The 21116-nt window shown below is 39.8% G+C and overlaps 1 protein-coding gene across 1 annotated transcript in view; it reads right to left on the bottom strand.

Annotated features, from left to right (window-relative positions):
• Positions 1-21116, bottom strand: part of LOC126266609 (cytochrome P450 4C1-like) — a 104253-nt gene that overhangs the window by 48449 nt on the left and 34688 nt on the right. The window contains exons 2-6 of the mRNA XM_049970947.1: positions 17687-17869; positions 13502-13608; positions 12671-12761; positions 4012-4197; positions 1425-1494 (exon numbers count right to left, since the gene is read on the bottom strand). Of these exons, the coding sequence (XP_049826904.1) occupies positions 1425-1494; positions 4012-4197; positions 12671-12761; positions 13502-13608; positions 17687-17861 (629 nt within the window). The 5' untranslated portion in view covers positions 17862-17869. The remainder of the gene's footprint in view (positions 1-1424; positions 1495-4011; positions 4198-12670; positions 12762-13501; positions 13609-17686; positions 17870-21116) is intronic.

Genomic DNA, 21116 nt, shown 5'->3' with positions numbered 1-21116 from the left:
TTTAAAGTCTTTGTTCTTTTATATTCCAAAGAAAGAGTGTTTTTGTTCTGAATATACTTAAGAAGTGTTGGAATAGATTGATATGTCAGCTGTGGCAACAGAATGATATGAAAGTTTCTTATTTGTTTAATCAAATAGTGAATTAGTGATTTAATATAAGTTTCTCATATTGTCGTTTAAATGAACTAAAATCAAACTGTGATTTAGCCATACATGTTTCCCTTGGTAGCATGATGACAGCTTTTGACTATGTGTGTACAAAGTGCGCAGTGCGCCCGCTCATGTTATGAAAATTAGCGTGTCTGCTTGAGGGTTAAATGCCAAAATCTCAGTTGAGGCATCTCACAAACATATTTTATATGTGATAAAACTTAATCTATCACTAAGCCTCACGTTGAAACTATATTCGACCTACACTCCTTTACTTCCCTCAGGGTTTTAGTGCAAGGCTCATCAAATGCCAGATTCTTCACTGAACTGCATCTGCACGCAGTGGCCTGTTTGAGTCTAAACATACCTGCTTCCATTAAGACCTGGTCCACAACCCTAAAAATGATTATCTTCTCTCACACACACACAAAAAAAGACCCTGATGGCCATTCCTACAATAGCAATGTGAATATCAGTAGGTCATTGTTCGTGCAGCTGTTCATGATAATTTATGCATCATGCCACACATGACAATAAATGTAGTTTAGCCCAAAAGCCATAACATTACACAGTAACAGCTTAGTCAAACAGAACTGCTTTGCTGGACATATTAAACTCCATTCGCTTACCAGATAAACTTCCAGCTTATTGTAGACTGGTTGCCACTTTACAGCTGTAGATCTAACAGTGCATTTCTGTCCTATCATTATCTGGCAGAAAATTTGAACTTGTCATTATCTATCCTACTTTGACCTTACTATCAGATTGTCTTAGCAACCTGTGTAAATATCATATATATGGAATTTTACATTAACAGTATTTTTCTCTTCCAAAGACAGATACACTTCATTGTAACTACAGTTGACATTTGTTCAGCATACCCTTAACCCACATTGTAAGGAAGTGGGAAATTTGTTGTAAAATGTTTAATCTCCAAACAGAACTACAGCTGTATAAAGATAGACAGTGATACAACAAAGGAGTTAGCAGACTGATAGATCATAAATACTCCTGTTTCGGAACCAAAAGTTCTTCCATCTACCAGAAAAGAGGAGCTACATTCTTTATTTTTGACATTAAGAGAACCCAATTTAATATGTCAATCTTTCTAACACACTATGCTTTTGCATATCAGTCTGATGCTGACTGATAAACAGAAGATCTTCATTCTTTATTTAACTGACATTGATTTGTTAGCTACTCACTGGCCCATAGTCACTCTACATATGGACATTTCATTACAACCTCAGGATAAAATTAACTTCTTTACTTACGCATAAACAGCTGATACATAGGCGGAATCTGTCTCTTCCTGTGCATTAACTGGTGTCCCCATTGCAGTTTCTGGTGGAGAAAAACTGGGTTTACTTTATATTCTACAGTTTATACACTGTCCAGTTGCATTAATGTGACCACCTCTCAAACACCTGAAGAACCAACTTTTGAAGCATCAACTGCTAGAAGACATGCAGGAAGAGAGTCAGTCAGGTTCTGGAAGGTTCTGACAGGGATGTGGAGTCATGCTGACCACTGCTGTAGGCAGCTGCCCTAGGTTTTTCAGTTGAGATTCCAGGGCACGAACAGCCCACTGAGGTGGCCCCCAGATTCCTGATTGGTTTTAAATCTGCTGAGTTTGGTGACAAAATGAGTATGGTAAACTCACCCAGGAGCTCTTTGAGCCACACATGTACAATGCAAGCTGGGGTGGCTATGGTCCCCAAGGATAGACACATGCTTGTACTGATACACTGTGCATTCCAGAATGACAAAGTCACCAGGGGAATGCCACAAAAATGCTCCACAGACCATAACACCTCCTCCGATCGCCTGTACCCTGGCAACAATACTTGCAGCATGTTTCTTTTCAGCTGTTTCATGCCATACACATGAACGGCCATCTGTCCAACGGAGCATAAAATGTGACTCCTTTGAAAAGGCCACCACTGTGTGGATCTCCAGTTGGTGCTGGTGTGCAAATTCCAGCCTTTGTCACTGATGACCAGCAGTCAGCACGGGTGCATGAACCAGGCACTTGCTGCAGGGACCCATACGCAACAACATTCGCTGAATGCTCGTTGAGGAGAGACTGTTGGTAGTCTCTTCATTCATCTAGGCAGCCGTACACCTATTTGCCTCTATATGTCTCCACAGTCGTTGCTGATGCCATCATATGGGGCTCATGGTGCACCACAGCTGCCTTGGTACTGGTTTTGCTAGCACCATTTTGTCATGCACAATATGCTTTAACCATTGTATTCATGCAAACAGTTTACAAGCTTGGCCATTTCTGAAATGCTTCCACCCTTGGCCCAAAAGCCAATGATCATGCCCCTTTGGATGTCAGATAAATCATTCAATTTCCACATTTCGACAATGACTGCACTGCTTTATGTGTCTCCCACAACCCTTTACATATCCTCCACATTTAGTGCTGTCACTGCCATCTGTGAGTGGTTATTGCACATTGATGTCAAACATAGGTGATGTCACATTAATGTGAGTGGACTGTGTGTGAGAGATAAATGACATGAATATTGTAAGAAAGAATTTTTGTTTGATGTTATTGGGCACAACTGGATTTGAAAAAAGGAGGAAAGAGAACAAATAAATGAAAGAATATTTTCATGAATGTCTGGACAGATAGTATAAATGAAAAATAAATGCATAAAGAACACTGATGAGTCAAAACCTCATAACCACCTGCTTAATTCCATGTCAGTCCACCTTCGGAATGCAATACAGTAGCGATTCTGTGTGGCACAGATTTGACAGTCCTTGCTACGTTTTTAGAGGTATGTGGCACCAGATATCCAAACATAGGTCATATATTTCCCTAAATTATGGACTGGAGGTTTGTGCGTCTGAGTTGGTGCTTGACTGTACCCGAGGCATGTTCCACAGAGTTCAGATCAGGCAAATTAGGTGGCAAAGTCATCAACATGATCTCACTATGAGACTCCTCAAACCATTGTTGCATAATTCTGGCCTTTTGAAGCAGGCAGTTATCCTGCTGGAAGATCCCATCACTGTAAGGGAAGACATCAAGTGTGATGGTATACAGATGGTCCACAATTATTTTCATGTAATTCACAGCTGTCATGGTGCCTAGATGGTCCACAATTATTTTCATGTAATTCACAGCTGTCATGGTACCTTCAATTACTACCACAGTCCTCACCAGTGTGTGTCGGTAGTGCTGTGCATACTTCTAGCAGCCATTCACCTGGATGATGGGGTATCCAGACATGACCTCCAGCACAGTGTAAAAAGAAACATGATTCATCTGATCAACCATCTCATTTTGACCAGTTCAGGTCCTATGTCGATGAACCTGTGCCCACTGCAATCGTAACTGATAAAGTTGTTGGGGTAACATGGAAACACATAGGGGTATTTACTGCAGAGCCCCATGTTGAACAATGCCTACTGCACACTTGTGCCTGCACCATCACTGTACTCTGTCATGAGATCTGATGTAGATTGTCATGTACCCCACTTTACAGACTTGGCAAGCCATCAACCTCCATACTTTGACACTATTTGTGGTTTCAGCATCCTCCAACCACTTTTAATAGAAGTTCAGAACAACGGTGCAGGAGCAGCTGACCGGCTTCACCATTTCTGAGATGTTTGTTGCTGCTATCAAAATCACTTATCTCTGGACTTTTTCCACTTTTTGACTGTATTATCACTAAAAGGATTCCCCATACATCTATGCTCAGATTGTATACTTTCCTTATCATGTCATGTGCCCAAAATGCCATCATTGGGACTTCAGTCTCACTGTGGCTAGTGATCATCATGTTTTGGTTCATCAGTGTAAGTGACACATACTGCATTAATATAATTTTTTTTCCTTACCACAAATAACATCAAGCGCGCACCGTGTAACATAAGGATGAATGTTGAACACTTGACCATTGGCCTCATCTTTTAATTTTTTAACAAGCAGTTGACTCTTGTCTTCAAAGACTTCAAAAAATGTCTCTAGAATTTTGAAGTGAAAAGTTGGTGTGATCATCTTTCTGTGAGAATGCCATTTAGACCCTGTAAATCATAAATATATAAGCTTGATGCAATGTTCCTAGATTAAAACATAGAAAACTTTTGATCAATTAGTACTTAAAGGAAAAATGGTAGCAATAAACTACAACAATGCCTGTAAGAACAGAAAGTTGACTTTCAGTTTCTTGTACAATGCACTGACATCAAATTATGCAGCTTTAAAGAAATGGAATGAAGATCTGTAATGGTGCACCCAAAATTAAATTATCAACAAATTTGATGGTACAATGACAACTTCTTCTGAAAATAAAGGACTGGCATGAAAAACCTTGCAGTATATTTTTCACTTTTCTACTCAAAATAAATTGTGCATATCTTTTATCTGTATCCAGTTATTTTCAGTTTAACATCATATTTCTCATTAGTATTACATGTTAATATGAACTATAATGAGCAATAGCTTTGAAAAGGTATTCTGAGAAATCACTGTATCCAATTTGGAGTTCGGAAATTTAAATATTTAAAGCTAATTATATTTGCATGATTGCAGTCAATGACATATTATTAAATCCAAAAAATTTGATAAGTTGAATGTACTCATCCATTGACCAAAAGGTTAACTACTAAGAAAAATGAGTTAAAATGAAAACAAGAAAGCACTGTTGGGACATATGTATCTGTGCCCCTTTCGCTAGAAGACATTTGATAGTACAGTTTGAGGGAAAAAAGTCAGACGACCTCACTTTGAGACACAATTGTTGCACTGACCCAAAAAATCAACAACAAATCTAAGTTGTCACCTAAATTAACTCCTCACGCTCCTTCAGGGCAGACTGAGCTGTGGTGGATGCTGCAAAGGTTTCTTGCCTCATTATTGTCCTTTCTGAGATTGTCTTCTGTCTCTAAAGACCTTTATTTTGACAGGGCATTAAATCCTAATGTTCATTCCTTCTAACTAACAAGAAGGCAGAAGTTACACTGTTTATCATTGAGAGTATTCTGGGATGAGCTTGCCTCCTACAAAACAAATAAACAAAACAATTCCATGATTCATCACTGATTATTGCTTGTTTGCTCTGGATTGTTATCAAGTTGGAATGACTGATGAAACTGAAAACATTTTGACAAACTCCAGTAGGAGATATTACAACAAACCCATCAGGCAATATGCCCTCTTCACAAGTAAAAAAAAAAAAGAGCCTCAGAATGGAATAGAAGAAACTAGACTTCGTACAATAGTGTAGTCAATCATTTTCATGTATGGTTCCCATGGATGAAATAGAAATTATGACAGATAATGTTGGTTAAAGCACTTGTCTGCAAAAGGCAAAAGTCCTGAGTTCAAGTCTCAGTCCTGCACACAGTTTTCATCAACCAGGAACTTTCAACGTTGGTTATAGTTCCCAATACTATGTATAACAAAGTGAGTTGAGGAGTATAAAGCACAGTATCAAGAAAAGAAATTAAGTAAAAAGCCTAATATAAATAACAAGTCATTAAAAATAAAAAAAAATCAAGAATAAAACACTTGATGAAGATAAATGGGCCTCTAAAGCCCTTTGACTACTGTGGACAAATTAACGCAGCATCCTCTGCCACTCCCCAGGTGCTTAGGACTTGTTTAAACATGGCCCGCTTTATCATTAAGCACTACTGACATGTTTACACATCTTATTCCACTGACCCTCTCACTGCTGCGGATGAGGTACTTCCATATCTTGGTAAATAAAAATGTTTCAAGTATTTATCATGCAACATACCTGCCACTTTAGATGCTGTTATTTACAAAAAACCTTGTTTTGATATCCTGAACCATTTATGAAATGTGATGATTGTTACGACCATATGACTCCCAATGCACAGGGATGGAAATGAGGGCACTGTACATGACCATCAGCCATTTAAGAAAACTAATAACTCAAGAATGAAATGAGATGTCATTTTGTTCTTAATTTTGCATAACATTTCTACACATTGTCTGCATTTCAACAATAGAAAATCCAGGATACAATGTAACATTATTATGAAAAGGACAGTTGCTACTCACCATATAGCAGAGATACTGAGTTGCAGATAGGCACAATGAAAAGACTGTCAGAAAATGAGCTTTCAGCAAACAAGGCTATTGTTGAAGGTAGGTCACCTCAGCCAGAGAATTTGGTCACATGTGTGTGTGTGTGTGTGTGTGTGTGTGTGTGTGTGTGTGTTGATGAAGGCTTTGTGGGGACATATTTCTGTCCCCAACAATATCGCTGCAGGAACAGTATCTCTGGACCTGGGGCAGTGTGTTCCGAGACGCCAAGTGTTTAAGTTGTATCTGTCTGTATAATGTGTATAAATAAATATTGTGTATGTGAATAAGTTACATTGACAGTCATTGGATATCATGAACATCGTGTTCATTACTCAAATCCTACAATGGTGACCCCGAGTCTTTTGATAAACACACAGCGACGTTTTTGTTTGACACTTTGCTCCACCTCCATCCAATGTGAGATTCCAACGTTTCGCTGATATGGATCATACACACACCGACAGCCAGTCAGCTACAATCAATGACATCAAGTGTTGTGAGCTACAAGATGGAAATTGCAATTTTTCTGTGTTTAATACCCACACAACAATGCAACCATTGACACATCAGCACACACATAAGGATTCCATCAACCACAGTGCCTTTAACAAACACTGAAAATAGTGCTACGAGTGCTTATGTGGACACTAACCTCGTCAGACCACACAAAGAAGGGACAACAATGATCAGCAGTAATGAATAATGGCACTACCCTGCCATTCTTGAGTGCAATATTCTAATTGATATACACTCAGCTAGTACTAATGCTGCTCACAAGTCTCCCTATCAGTCAAGTGTCTCTACCATTATTAAGATGTCTGCCATTGACAGGCTAATTACGGACACCAACCACAGTGACGTAACATACGCCGAACAATCAGTGACAACTAACAAACATGCAAGTCATTGTATTTGGTGGTCTCTGGGACAGACAGTGCCGTTAACAGTGACTTGGAACAGAATGGCATATTTCCACAAACTACTTTTGCTCTCACACATCACATGGGTGACATCATGGCAGCCATGCAGCGTACCACAGTGCACCTCAGGCGTGACGTCACGCACCACTCCCCACACCCTAGATCCTTCTGGGATATGCTGATGCCACGGCATGCTGGTACGGATGCGCAACATGAGCATTTTACCATGATACCCATCAACAACTACCAGGAAGCCACAACAGATGCACCAACAGCACTATGACCACAAGATGGATATCAGAATTACTAACTGATTGCTATACCACCCGCACTGACAACAAAGGACATAAAGTTGGAGTCAGACATCACCACCATGTCTACAGTGAACCCCATACCACGTGGGCCAACGATCTACCATGAATTTATCCAGTCAATGATGATTACATGACACACTGCCAATACTATGGGCACACTACAGAGACCTCCCACACTGCAATATCCTCCGACCAACCGCGACTTTGCCCCACCTACTGTGAGGCATGCTACAACCAAGTGGGGCAATGCCATTAACATGGGCTTACTTGTTACATAACCCGCACCATGCACTACATTTTTGTTACATCAATGCCACAACAGCAACCGCAACGGCCGCAAAGTGACTAATGGAACAGTGTCCACTGTGGACACATGACCAAACACTACCAAAAAACTGTGATATAGAACAGAAATATATTCCTCCACAGTTTGCTGATGCTTCTATACATCACAAGGGTGATGGCACAGAGATATCACCTGTGCCATGACACTCACCACTCCATGGGCGTGCCGTCACTGCCTAGCCGGCTGTGTCACATGCTGGACCACAGCTCCAACCAGAACGTCAACCATACCATGCCAACAGGTACAACAAACAATGGGCATACCTCATCTGGCCACCACAGTCAGTCTGAGCAACACCTTGCAACTAATGCATGGCAACAACTCAGTGGGGCCGACACAAAACAACCACTACAGGAAACACCACCGTTTATCACACTCCACCTGCTGCCCATTCACACAGACTCACCAGAAGTGTGGTTTGCTTTATACGAATGTATGATGAGGATAACAGAGATTGAGGATGACCAGAGCAAGCTGCTAATACTTCTCAACCATCTCAGTGAACACATCGAGCTCGTCGGCAATCTACTTCTAAATACTCCGACTGCGCACAAGTATGAGATGGTGAAGTCACTAATGTTGCAATGATTATCAAGCAATAACTGCCCCTTCTCACAAATGAGACAATGATGGGCGATGACACACCATTGGTGTTATGGTGAAAACTGCGACTGAAAATTGATAACCTACTACCAGACTGGGACCTATTGTCATTATGGTTACCCAAACTCCCAGAGCAAATACAGACAGCAGTTCTATTACATGCAGACAAACCACTGGAAATGTGTCTACAACTGGCCAATAGGATGTTGGCACTCACATGCCACCAGACACTGATCAGTGCCAGGACACCTATCTACGACTGCCACGCCAATGACAGATACAGTGCACAACAGACAAGGATGGCAGCAGTGGCAGACACAGTGCAAAGCACTGGACGCAGACCCCGGGCAACCTCCTCCTCCCCCCACAGCTGGACCCCGCCTTGCAGGCCAAGACTGCTGGAGCACCACAACAATCCAAGCACATGTATCCAGCTCCTGCAGGAAATAAACAAACAAGGGAGACAGCCGAGACCTGGGCTGCCACAGCGCAGTCCAGTCAAAACAAAATGACAAGCAGCTACTGCTGGTTTCACATGTGATTGGGCGCCAATGCAAGCCATTGCTGACAGCCCAAACTACACTGGTGGACTGGCCTAGGTGCACCAGCCTGCCTCCCTACAAAAAGCCACCTTTCTACTGGACATGTCAAAACACATAACATGCCACACACACAAGTTGGTGCGTGACTGTTTGTTTACAACTGCAAGCTGCACCAGTACCTGATGGTCAATATGAGTGCAAACATCAGCCTGCTACCCCCACATCTCACCACAGGAGATTACAAGCTCTCAACCATACAACTCTGAGTGGCAAATGATTCAATAATACCGCTAACGGGGACAACCTCTGTGGTGCTCCATCTAGATGACCATGCACCACAACCATGGACTTTCTTTGTGGCCAAAATGGTGGAACCGTCATTACTGCCTCATCCCAGATCTCAGTGGGACTCTGTTATTGCAAGGTGATGGATTGCACCCTATAGGGGGTGTCTGCAGTGACAGTCTGCCACCCACCACAGACCCTTCCCTTCCAGCGTTAGACAAAATTGAGCAGATTACTAACTGGTCCCCCCCCCCCCCACCCCCCACAAAATTGCCAAGAACTATGTAAATTTATCAGCATTACCAATTTCTACTGAAGACACCTACCTCATGCAGCTGAAACTCTGCTTCCCATCACCGAAGGTCTATGGGGGGAAAATACATCTGGGAAAAGGAAGCTAACATTGACAGTTGAGATGCAAACTGCATTTGACAACATTAAAGCTCAACTAGCTCACTCCATCACATTCACACTACCTTCACCGGATGCTCATCTTATCATTACATCAGATGCGAATGACTGAGCAACAGGTGCTGTATTACAGTAGGATGTGCCAGGGATGACACAACCTCTCCATTTTTTCTCAAGGAAACAGACAGTCTCTCAAAGGAAGTGGGCAACCTTTGACAAAGAACTACTAGCTGTGTATGAAGTGCTGTGCTATTTCTGTGATGATATTGAAGGGAGACCACTTACTAACTACACATACCATTGACCATTAGCTGACTCAGTAAAGAATCCATCCGCCAGTACCCCACCAAGCAAGTTTAGGCACTTGGACCATATCTCACAGTTCACAACAGATGTTTGCCACATGCGTGGAGCAGACAATATGGTTGTGGACTACCTGTCCCACCTAGCAGCCGTGACCACTCAACTGGATTTCGATAACCTTGGGGTCACGCAGGCAACAGATATGGACTTGGAATGATTCTTGTCAAGCAGCGACATGGGATTACAGCTATGACAATGCCCAGTGTCCAGAATCAACAAACTAGTTTGGTGCGATGTGTCAACAGGGAGGCCATGACCTCTTGCCCCCACCAACTATAGCCGAACATTATTCAACTTGCTCCATAATTTAGGTCACCCAGGAGTGCATCCCACAATGAAACTAGCTTTGTGTTTTATGTGTGGCCAAATATGAATAGGGATTGTGCCTCTTGGACATGAGCCTGCACTCCTTGCCAGAGGGCAAAGACAGGACGACACAACCAGTCACCGTTAGGGAGTTTCCTTGTCCCAAAGGGCTGTTTTTGCCTCACACATATAGATTTAGTGGGGCCACTATCTGAATCTAACAGATTTCGTTACATCCTATTCGTCAATGACCAAATGACTTGGTGGGTGGAGGCTGCTCCATTCAGGGAGATATCAGCAGTGACAGTGGTGAGGTCATTCACCGACCTATGGATAGCAAAATTTGGCTGCCATGAGTCGCTAGCAATCAATCAGATTGGACAATTCGAATGGACCCTGTTTACGGAACTCTGCCACCTCTGCGGCTGGCACTGATTACATACAACAGCCTACCATCCTTGTGGAACAGTGGCACTGCATGTTGAAAACACCACTGGTGTGCTATGATAACGAATGGTCAGATGCCGTACCCTGGGTGCTGCTGGGTATCAGAGCGGTCCACAAAGAGGACCTTGATTCCTCACCACTGGAGATCCTCTACAGTGATTAGCCTCCCAACAGAATTTGTCACACAGGCCACGAACAAAGACAACAAGGACTTACCAGACCTCGTATGATGGGTCAGAAATGGATACGCAGCCTCTGAGTCCCACCGCTGTCACACCACACAATACCCATATTTGTGCACAAAAACCAACTGACTTGCACTCGCGTAATACTATGCACAGACACCATCAAGCTATTGCTGCACCCAGTGTACAGTGGACTATATAATGTGCTAAGACAGGGACCAAACACATTCGAAATCACGCAAACCCACTACTCCGTCCGTCAATACATTGAAGCCAGCATGGACTTTTGTGGAGACGCCAAGGAACAATACCGCCCCTTTGACATCATGCCACGATGCAACCCCCTCTCTCTTCCATCATAGCTGATGTCAAACCCTACCTTCCAGAAGATATCACAGTGTCTCCACATCACACGATGATCGTGGTGTCCGCCACGTACAAAAACCGACAGTTCGGCAACAGCACGGTGTCGTGAGCATTGTACCACTCCACATCAATACCACAGTCAGCTGATACAGCTGCACTGTCATCTATGCTATCCAGGGACGGCATCCTACACATGTCAGCCCCAGTTCACAACACGGAAAACTGGACACAGGATCAGTCAACACCCCTACCACAAAATCACATACATCCACTGGTGCACGACCTAATGATGACACCCCCTGTACCACCTACTCAGCCAGTACCAATGTCACAAACAGGCAGACTGCTGTGCCAACCAAGACATTGAGACGAATATGAGCTAGACAGCATCTCCAGAGATGACCTGCACCGCACCAACTTCAGCATTCCATGCCTTTGGGGGTGGAGGTGGGGAGAGCCCTGTGGGGACACAAGCTCTATAGACTTCCATCCCCAAGAATATCACTGCAAGAACAGTATTTCTTGACATGGGGCAGTGTGTTCTGAGATGCCAAGTGTTTAAGTTGTATCCATCGGTATAATGTATGTAAATAAATATTGTGTACGTGAATTGGTAATGTTGACAGTCACTTCACATCATGAACAGTATGTTCATTACTCAAATCCTACAGCCTTCTTGGCTCAAAGCTCATTTTTAGACAGTCTTTTCATTGTGCCTATCTGTGACTCAGGATCTCTGCTATATGATGAGTAGCAACTATCCTTTTCATAATATCCTTATCTACATTTCATGTAAAGGAACATATGTGCAAAAATCAACCATACGCAAAGTTTATGCAATACATTTTTACCTCTGCAAACTTTTTACAATTTTTTGTGCAATACTTTACTTAATTTAATGCAGCACAATAACTATGACAAATAACAAAAAAAGAAATTGTGTTGTTTATTGAGTGAAGGTATCAGACCGTAAGATGTGCAAAAATCAAATTTTTCTACTGAATAGTTTTCTTAAAATTGGACGATAAGTATTTATCAGTGGCTGGAATACTGTATCTCAGGACAGGTAGCAATAGCAACAAATCCACCCTCAGTACAGACTGTAGAGGGCATGCCTGCAGGCAGTCAAAGGGTTAAATTACAAAAGAAAATCATAATGAAGTCTCAGTAAGATCATAGTTTCTGTTCTGAAATGCATGGGCATTTCAGTCTGTTGCACACCAGTCACTGACAAAGAAACAACATAGATGATAAGAAAGAAGAATATCAGTTAATTCTCTTTTACCTTTTGGTTCTCATTTTCAGAAATAATTTACCCTCAATTTTTTTTATTAGTAATGCAAAGCAACATACCTTTGCTTGTTAGCAGACCTTGTCCCAACCAAGGATGAAGGAATCGATAAACAAGAGATTTTTCGATATGGTCTGTGCTGCTCATAATTATCTGAAAATTGTGTTAAGCATAATTACATATTATACTGATATCTCTTAAAAATAGTTGCTCACAAAACAGAATATGTGATCAGCATCAGATAAGTCCATAGAAATGAAAATAAATAGTTGAATTATTTGGCAATGTTCTCCAGACAGCTGCCAAAATGCGCAAACTGCACATGTGCATCAAAGAAGGACTATATTGTCCAGAAGCTCAGATAATTAATTATCTTTCCTATGTGTTTGCCTACTGCTGCACACCTCTTACCTTAGTGAGGGATAGTGGTTTGTCATTATGTCGATAGTTATGTTCCATCTCGTATTCATCAGCTAATTCCTAATTGTGCAGCTAAAGCAGCAAAGAAGTAATTTGCTTCTTGTGACTGGTTTAAATTTTTAATAAAGAAATTAGCTGTTATTAGCTATGAACATTCACATACCCTACTTGGAGGAACTGCTTGTTAATATCTGTCAGCATATAGTGAAATTATTGAGCTGATTTATTATTAATGTAAGTGATTTTTTTTTTTTCAAATATTCACTCTGAATTAAAAGAATTATTCTGTGCTATTTTTGAAGTTGGGTATTTTATAACCTAGTAAATGTTAAGATTTGTAAAACAATTATCTGATGCACTAATAATTTTAAAATCTGTATTAATATAATAAGAACAAAAATATCTTAATTGCATTCTAATAGAAATTTGTTTGAGAATGTAGTACTGATATAATGTGTACATAAAATATTTACCTCTACATGCTGTGGTTTTATAACATGAATTTCTGCTAGTGGACCCATCCAAGTTCTGAATAGAGGCCAATATTTCCTTCCTCTCTCATCAGCCATTCGGAAAATATCTGTAAGTATTATTTCACAATTTTAAAATTATTTCCAGGAAAGGGGAAATTAATGTTATTTAACACAAGAAATAAAATGAATGGTCATTAATTTTCACTACTAGCTTGTTGGATTAAAACCAAGAATTTGTTCCCCTTCTTGATGTCATGCACTTTCATATTCCATTAATTATATCACTTCTGAAGATTGTATACCTGGATACATTCTAAGTATAGTCCTGGGAGTCATGTTTGCCATTTACAATGCTATATTGAAGGACTCCTAGCATTGTTAAAAAGTGGACTGGCACACACAAACTCTAGATTCCTTCTTAAATAATTTCCTAAATTATTTTTACAATATTTTCATTTATTTTATGAATTAAGTACTGAATTTCCAAAAACAATCATGCCCTCTTCCTTGATATTCAGGGTTATTTACATTTCAGCAAGAATCTACACTAACTCACATATAAATCAAACCTACTGACAAATAATAAACATCACTTTCATTTTTATGGTTGTTGCCCTTATCACATCAAATGATCTTTCTTTAGAACCTCAGGTTGACTGCAACAGGTCACAGATCTAAAATACTGTGTCCCATGAAAGAAGCCCACGAGGGGTCTATGGGTCGCATGGCATGGCCTCCAGCCACTGCCACCGCGTCCAGCGGCCACCGCCATGCCCATCTCTCAGACACTAATCTGCCAGTAATCGGCTGCATGTGCTCTTCGGCTGCATGTGCTCTTCCCCTGAGTTAAGTATAAACAACTTTGCCATAAAATTAACTTAAGCTTACCTTTATTTACAGTATGTGCTCAAAATGATGTCACTCTGTGGTAAGAGCAGCCTGACGTCTCTTGAACAAATTAGTGAACACTCCAAAAATTTCAACTGCCAAAATCTAAGAAATGATTAGCCGAACCCTATCTTCCAACCCTTCAAGCGTACGAGGATTGGTTGCAGACACCTTGTCTTTTAACATGCCCCACAGATAAAAATCACACGGACTTAGATCTGGAGAATGAGAAGGCCAATCAACTACTGTATCATCAAAAGCACTTGGTACTGTTGTCATATAAGCATTGGAAATGTATTGTCTTGCATTATCCTGCTTGAAATAACCATATACATTTTTGTTGGGTGCTCCAAAAAAAAAAGGATGCAGTATATTTTTCACATACCTGTCAGAATGTATCGCTTCATGGAAAAAGATCTTTAGAACCTCAGGTTGACTGCAACAGGTCACAGATGTAAAATACTGTATCCCATAAAAGAGGCCCACGAGGGGTCTATGAGTCGCATGGTATGGCCTCTGGCCACTGCCATTGTGTCCACCGGCACTAATTCCACACCACACTCCTATTTTCACATCATGCAGTGGTTGTTGATGTAATTGATGAAGATTTTTGGAGCTCCAACATCAACTGTTCTGAAAATTTGTGTACCCTGACAAATGCAGCCATGGTTCATCAGAAAAAAAGAAAAGCATTTCAGGATCAACTTTTCCATCATACACAGACTGTAAAAACCAGATGGAAAAATTATGTCAAGCAACAGTATCTGAGTTCCTCAGTTGATGCACTACTGTTATTTTCTATGGTTTCAATTTCAGTTTGTGTACAGCTCTGTGAGCAGATGCTCTTGGGACACCGGTCTGAAGTGCCAAACAGTACTCTTTGACTTCTTTCCAATGCCTCCCCTATATCGTCTAATTTATTTTTGGTTAAAACATTAGGTTGTCTGTGCCTTCATTTTTGTAACACAAATCCAGTCTCTTCAAATTTCTTCAATAGTCTGCCTGTCATTGAATCAATGGGAACATGCACACTGTAAAATTTTCGTATGAATTCAAGATGACATTCCACATATGATTCTGTTTTTGCATAGTTCAACACAAGAAACATTTATTAACCCTTCATGTATAGCAAACTGAAGGGAAACTCGACAGGAAACTTAAAACAAAACAGCTGAACACTCAATCGCACAGTATAGAAGACTCATGCACATTGTTTGTGACTTGAGGATGGGCCCAGTGGAATATGGATGGGAAAGCCCCAGACTCAGTGCAGTTGTTATAATGTTGTCTAGCAACAATATCTGAAGCAATTAAACTTGACAAAAAAACTTGAAGGAAAATACCAGTACACTCAGTCACACAGTATAGCTGGAACGAGCAAAGTACTGGTGTTCGAGAACCATGCATAGTGACAACCTGCAGACACAGCAGCAACAGCTGCCAAATGCAACTCACGGACCCCTCCCGGGCGTGTTTTGTGATGCACCCTGGACTTCTTACATTCCATCAGTTTCCTTCTGCAATTGTTTTATTCATACATAAATATTTGTGAGTGTACCATTCTTGAACATAGCTGAAAAAACTCTCCAGGATGAAAATAATCTTTTTCATGTGACTTAAAATGATTACTCAAATGCAGCAATTCCTCCTCATGCTCACCAAACCAGTTTAGGAGATGTGTGAACAAGGACCCTGTCATCTTGCAACACAGCATCACCATTGCAGAACAAACATTGTACCATGGGATGGACCTTATTTGTCAAAATAGTCATATAATCATTGCCAGTATTGCAACCTTACAGAGTAACCACAGGGATCATAGGATACCATGATAAGACAGCCCAAATCATCATGGAACCCTAGCCGTAGTTCACTCATGGGATGTAAACTTGGTCAGAAGTGGGGAACAGTGGGAAACAGGACTCATTAGACCAAATTACTTTCTTCCAATGCACCACAGTCCAGGTTTTACTATTAATAATGAAAGTTTACAGAATAAGATGAAAGAAGGTGGAAGTAATTAATCTACGTCACCCTTTCCTTTCAAACTGGTGTTTAAAAAAAATGTGAAATGTTTTTTGTCTCCTGTTGAAGGAACCTATTAAGAGATTTTCATTCAGACTGAAACATATGCACTACCATAATAGAATTAATATTCTTATTTAATTGTTATATATAATGTGGGAGGTGTGTGAGAAAAGCAATGAGACTGACAACACTGTGAGCGATCTGGCAATGTTGTGTTGCTCTATTTGTGTAGACCGGTGTGTTCATCCCTTACAGAAGAACAGTCCAAGTTTCAGGTTGAAACAGTCAACATGTGATATTTGAGAGTGCCATCAGTAAAGAAGTGTTTTTGTTATCTGTTATGAAAATGAGACAATGAATTTAGAGCAATGGTTTCATGTTAAACATGGGGAATCCATGAGTATGGGCCTTTGAAAAATTGAAAGAGGCCTGTGGGAAACATTCCTTGTCAAGAGCACAAGTTTTTTTTCCCTGGCACAAATCATTTTTGGAAGGCCGGAAACACTTTGAAGATGAACCTCACTCAGGGAGACCTTCAGCCACAAAAACTGACAAAAATATTGTATATGTGCATGCCCTTGTGAGAGTAGATCAATGTTTAACAGTCAGGATTATGGGTGATCTTTTAAACTTAAACACTTTCACCATACATAATATGTTGACCAAAGTTCTGCACATGCAAAAGCTTTGTGCCAAAATTGTGCTGAAAAATCTGGATTTTTGAGTACAATCTTGAGACAAAGTGGCAAAGTGAAGAGTGGTGTACTGATAAATGTTCTCTACCAAAAAAACACAAATGAGTAAATCAAAGATCAAAGCAATGATGATTTCCTTTTTGGCAGAAGGGGTACTGTGCATAAAGAATTTATTCCTGCAGGGCAAACTGTTGCCAAAGTGTTTTACAAAGGTGTCCTTGAAAGGGTCAGGAAAAGGGTGAGTCGAGTGAGACCTGACATTGTAGACAAGTGGACACTGCATCATGACAATGTCCCATGACAGATGGGCAATTCCATCATGGAATTTTTGACCTCAAAAGGCCTTCCTGTTGTTCCAGAACCCTCCTATTCACCTGATCAGAGTCCTTGTGACTTCCTCCTTTTCTCAAAATTGAAAAATATTGCAAAAACACATCATTTTGTGACTCTGGAAAAGCCAAAGGAAGCTACTTCCAAGGAGACAATATTGTTGTTTGAAAAAATAAAAACTTTTCTCACACACCTCATATTTTCAAGAGAATTAGTGAATGACCTGAATTTAATCAGAACATACCTCTGCGTTCAGCAAACAGCATTTCCCATGCAGTTCCAATAAGTGGATAGGCAGCAGGACCAGGTAATCTATCTATGAGTTTACAGTATTCTGCTCTTTTACGTCTCTTTTGGACAAACATTGTTAGGGGAACCAAAATTAGCACTAGTGTGAGTACAGCTGTTAGTAAGTCCATGGTCACAGCTGAAACAAAAATGGAAGAGAAAGAAAGGAATTAATAGAAGAGTTCTTCAGTTTCCCTGTACACTCTGCAGAGAAGAAAGACATAATATCCATACATAACTTACATCAGATAATAACTGTTCATTTATTCTTGAATGCATTATGAAGGATAATCAAATATGATATGTTATAAATTAATAGTGATAAATATCTATCAAAAATTATTGTGCAGGCAGTATTACTAATTAACTATCATTAATCTTCTAGGTCTTATTTGTGCTTAGAGCAGTTACTAATACACTAATTCAATTAGCAGGACAAGTTCATCTTTAAACCTTTCTAATAGTACATAGTAAGTGTTATTTATTTAGTACTGTTTGCTTAACATTTAACTAATTACACTGATAAGTGGCAAGAAAGAGCATAATGTACATATTATAGTCTAGTTACAATGAGCACTGTTACTGATTGTGCTATTGATAATAAATTTCAATGCTCAAAAAGCGATAACAAGATCACAAAAATTGACAGAATGAGTGGGTTGTAATTTCTTGCTTGTATTCATAGAAAGATAGGAACCCTTATGCAATAGAATAAAGAAATTCACTATGAACTCTAAATAAGGTAACCAAGTCCAGCTTGAAATTAGGGATTAAGTATATAGTTTGTCGAAAAAGATAGATAATCAATCATCAGCTGCACAAGAAAACCTTTATTTGGTTCACTTAACCAGTTTCAACATTTTAAACTGTCATCTTCTGAAGTGAAATAGTCTCAAATCATTGGTAAGCCCATTTCAAAATAAGAATCAGACAGTAGTGTACTTTGCTACAGAATCAATAAAATAGAGTGACAGTGCTGAAAATATATGCTATGTTTGCCTGCCAAATTGCAAATAATAGATAATATGTGCAACAAAAGACAATCAGTGACACAAATATAATGTATTATTTGCAGTTTGACAGTTCTTTGTTTGCTACTCATCACACATAGCACATATTTTTGGCAATGTCACTCTATTTTATTGGTTCTGTAGCAAAGGACACTACCATTTTATTCTTATTACAGTTTTGGCTTACCAGTGACTTGAGCCTATTTCACATCAAGTGAACCAAATAAAAGTTTTCTTGCACGGCTGACAACTGACTTTTTATCTTTTTTGAAGTATTCTGTAACTGCTAAACTACAGCTATGAACAATATCATACATTGTTTGTGAAAAAGAAACTTCATTTGAAACTGAATCTCGTTATTGAGCACGGAATGCTGTTAAGGGGTGAAAGTATAAGGTAATGAATGAAAGAACAGCAGTGATTATTATGTTTCATTGATCTAATATCTTTAACTGAAAATTTTAAACAAAATGGGATTTTTTAAACGAACATGTTTGGGAACTGTTGCAAACTCACCAGGAAAAGAAACCCTTGTGAAGATTATTCCTGTCTCTTCATGTACAGTAGCATAATTATTACGACCTGATTAAAAATAATACAGGTCCCTCTTATTGATGTAATCACTGTATAATTATGGATAAAGAATGTCTAATCTTTAGCTCCAACCTGATTTGGCAGTTGTGCACTTAGAATTAGAACACCTGTGTTAATAATATGCCTGATAAGATAGTGGATTCTAGTCAGATATTCCAGATTGGTAAAAAGATTTGGGAAAAGCTATAATAGCCATATCTTCATTCAAACTATCTTCAACTGCTTTAGTTCTTTGGGCATTAATGCAAAATTAAATGGAATGCAAATTAGGCCAGAGAGTTGTATAAATACATCAGTTATGTGGTACAAGTTGAATAGGAAAAAAGTATTAAAAAGCCAAGAGGGCCTTATTGCTAAGTAGTAGTGATTCCTATAAGCTGTGGGAATTGGTACAGAACATTTTGAGTTGTGAATATTAGGTAATTACTATTTTTAGTAGAATTGCAGGGCTGAATGATGTCAACTGGCAATGAGATATGGACCACCTCATACGAGATCCTGACAAACAAGATAATATTGTAATTATTGACTGTGGACACAATAATCTAGACAACTACTAAAGTCTTTGTTAGTGCTTTGCAGAACATCAAAAAAATAGCAAAAAAGAAAACACAGTCAGTGTTATACAACTATTCTTTGTGTTTATTTTTAGTTCTAGTATTGTGTCTGTGAATTTCACAATTCATGCAAAATTCACTTTTATTACTAAGCAGAAATACCAGTAAGGAGTAAAAGAATCAGTTAAGTAAGTGCTGGAGGACCATGGTGATTAGATTGCATGCCAGTCATATCCCAGACATGTCCTCTGGGTCATGTAGGAGTCCAGTGTATAGGGTTCCTGTCACTATTTGAAGAAGGTTTCCACTTCCTCACAACATGGGCTCAGAAATTTCTGGCTGGAATGTAGGATATGTAGTTGTCTAATGAGGGGTGGTAGTTCAGGCTCCATGAGCTCCCATAATATAGTAGGTAGTGTTCTGATAGCTCGTGGTAAAAAGGAGTCAAGTCTGGAAGTTGTATGTAAAGGAATATCAAACTAACACCAATAGTATATGTCTGAATGCCACTCAAAAACACTGGCTGTCAGAATAGTCATCTAACATATATTTGGTCCCCACTATATGACAGTTCCAAGTGGGGCTGCTACAAAAACAATACATCTGAGTGACAGCATTTAGGGGCCCATTATGTCTGAAGTGTTGGTGGTTTTTAGAGACTGAAAGAAACTCAGTGGTACAAGTGTTACCAGTCTAGATCACAGCTGATGGCACTGAACTACCAACATACATAGTTCCAATACCTGTACCAGTGCATCAGTTTTGAGACAACACTGTGGACAAAGAAGTATCTACAGCTACATCTGTACTCTGAAAACCACTGTGATGTGCATAGCAGGGGGTATGGGCCAATGTACCTGTTAAGAGTGTTTCTTCCTGTTCCGTTCACATATGGAACATGGGAAGAAAGATAGTTTGAATGCCTCTATGCATGCAGTAGTTATTCTAATCTTATCTTCATGATACTTTTCTGAGCAACACATAGAGTGTTGTAGTATATTCCCAGTGTAATCGTTTAAAGCTGGCTCTTTAAACTATGTTAATAGACTTTCTCAGGATAGTTTACATCTTTCTTCAAAAGTCTTCCAGTTCAATTCCTTCAGAATCTCTGTGACACTCTCGCATGGATTAAACAAACTTGTGACCTGTCATGCTGCTCTGCTCTGTATACATTCGGTGACCCCTGTTAGTACTATCTGATACAGGACCCCCACACTCGAGCAAT

The sequence above is a fragment of the Schistocerca gregaria genome, chromosome 4 (genome assembly GCF_023897955.1).
Source record: "Schistocerca gregaria isolate iqSchGreg1 chromosome 4, iqSchGreg1.2, whole genome shotgun sequence".
NCBI classification, from domain to species: domain Eukaryota; kingdom Metazoa; phylum Arthropoda; class Insecta; order Orthoptera; family Acrididae; genus Schistocerca; species Schistocerca gregaria.
This window is presented reverse-complemented; position numbering and strand designations above follow the sequence as displayed.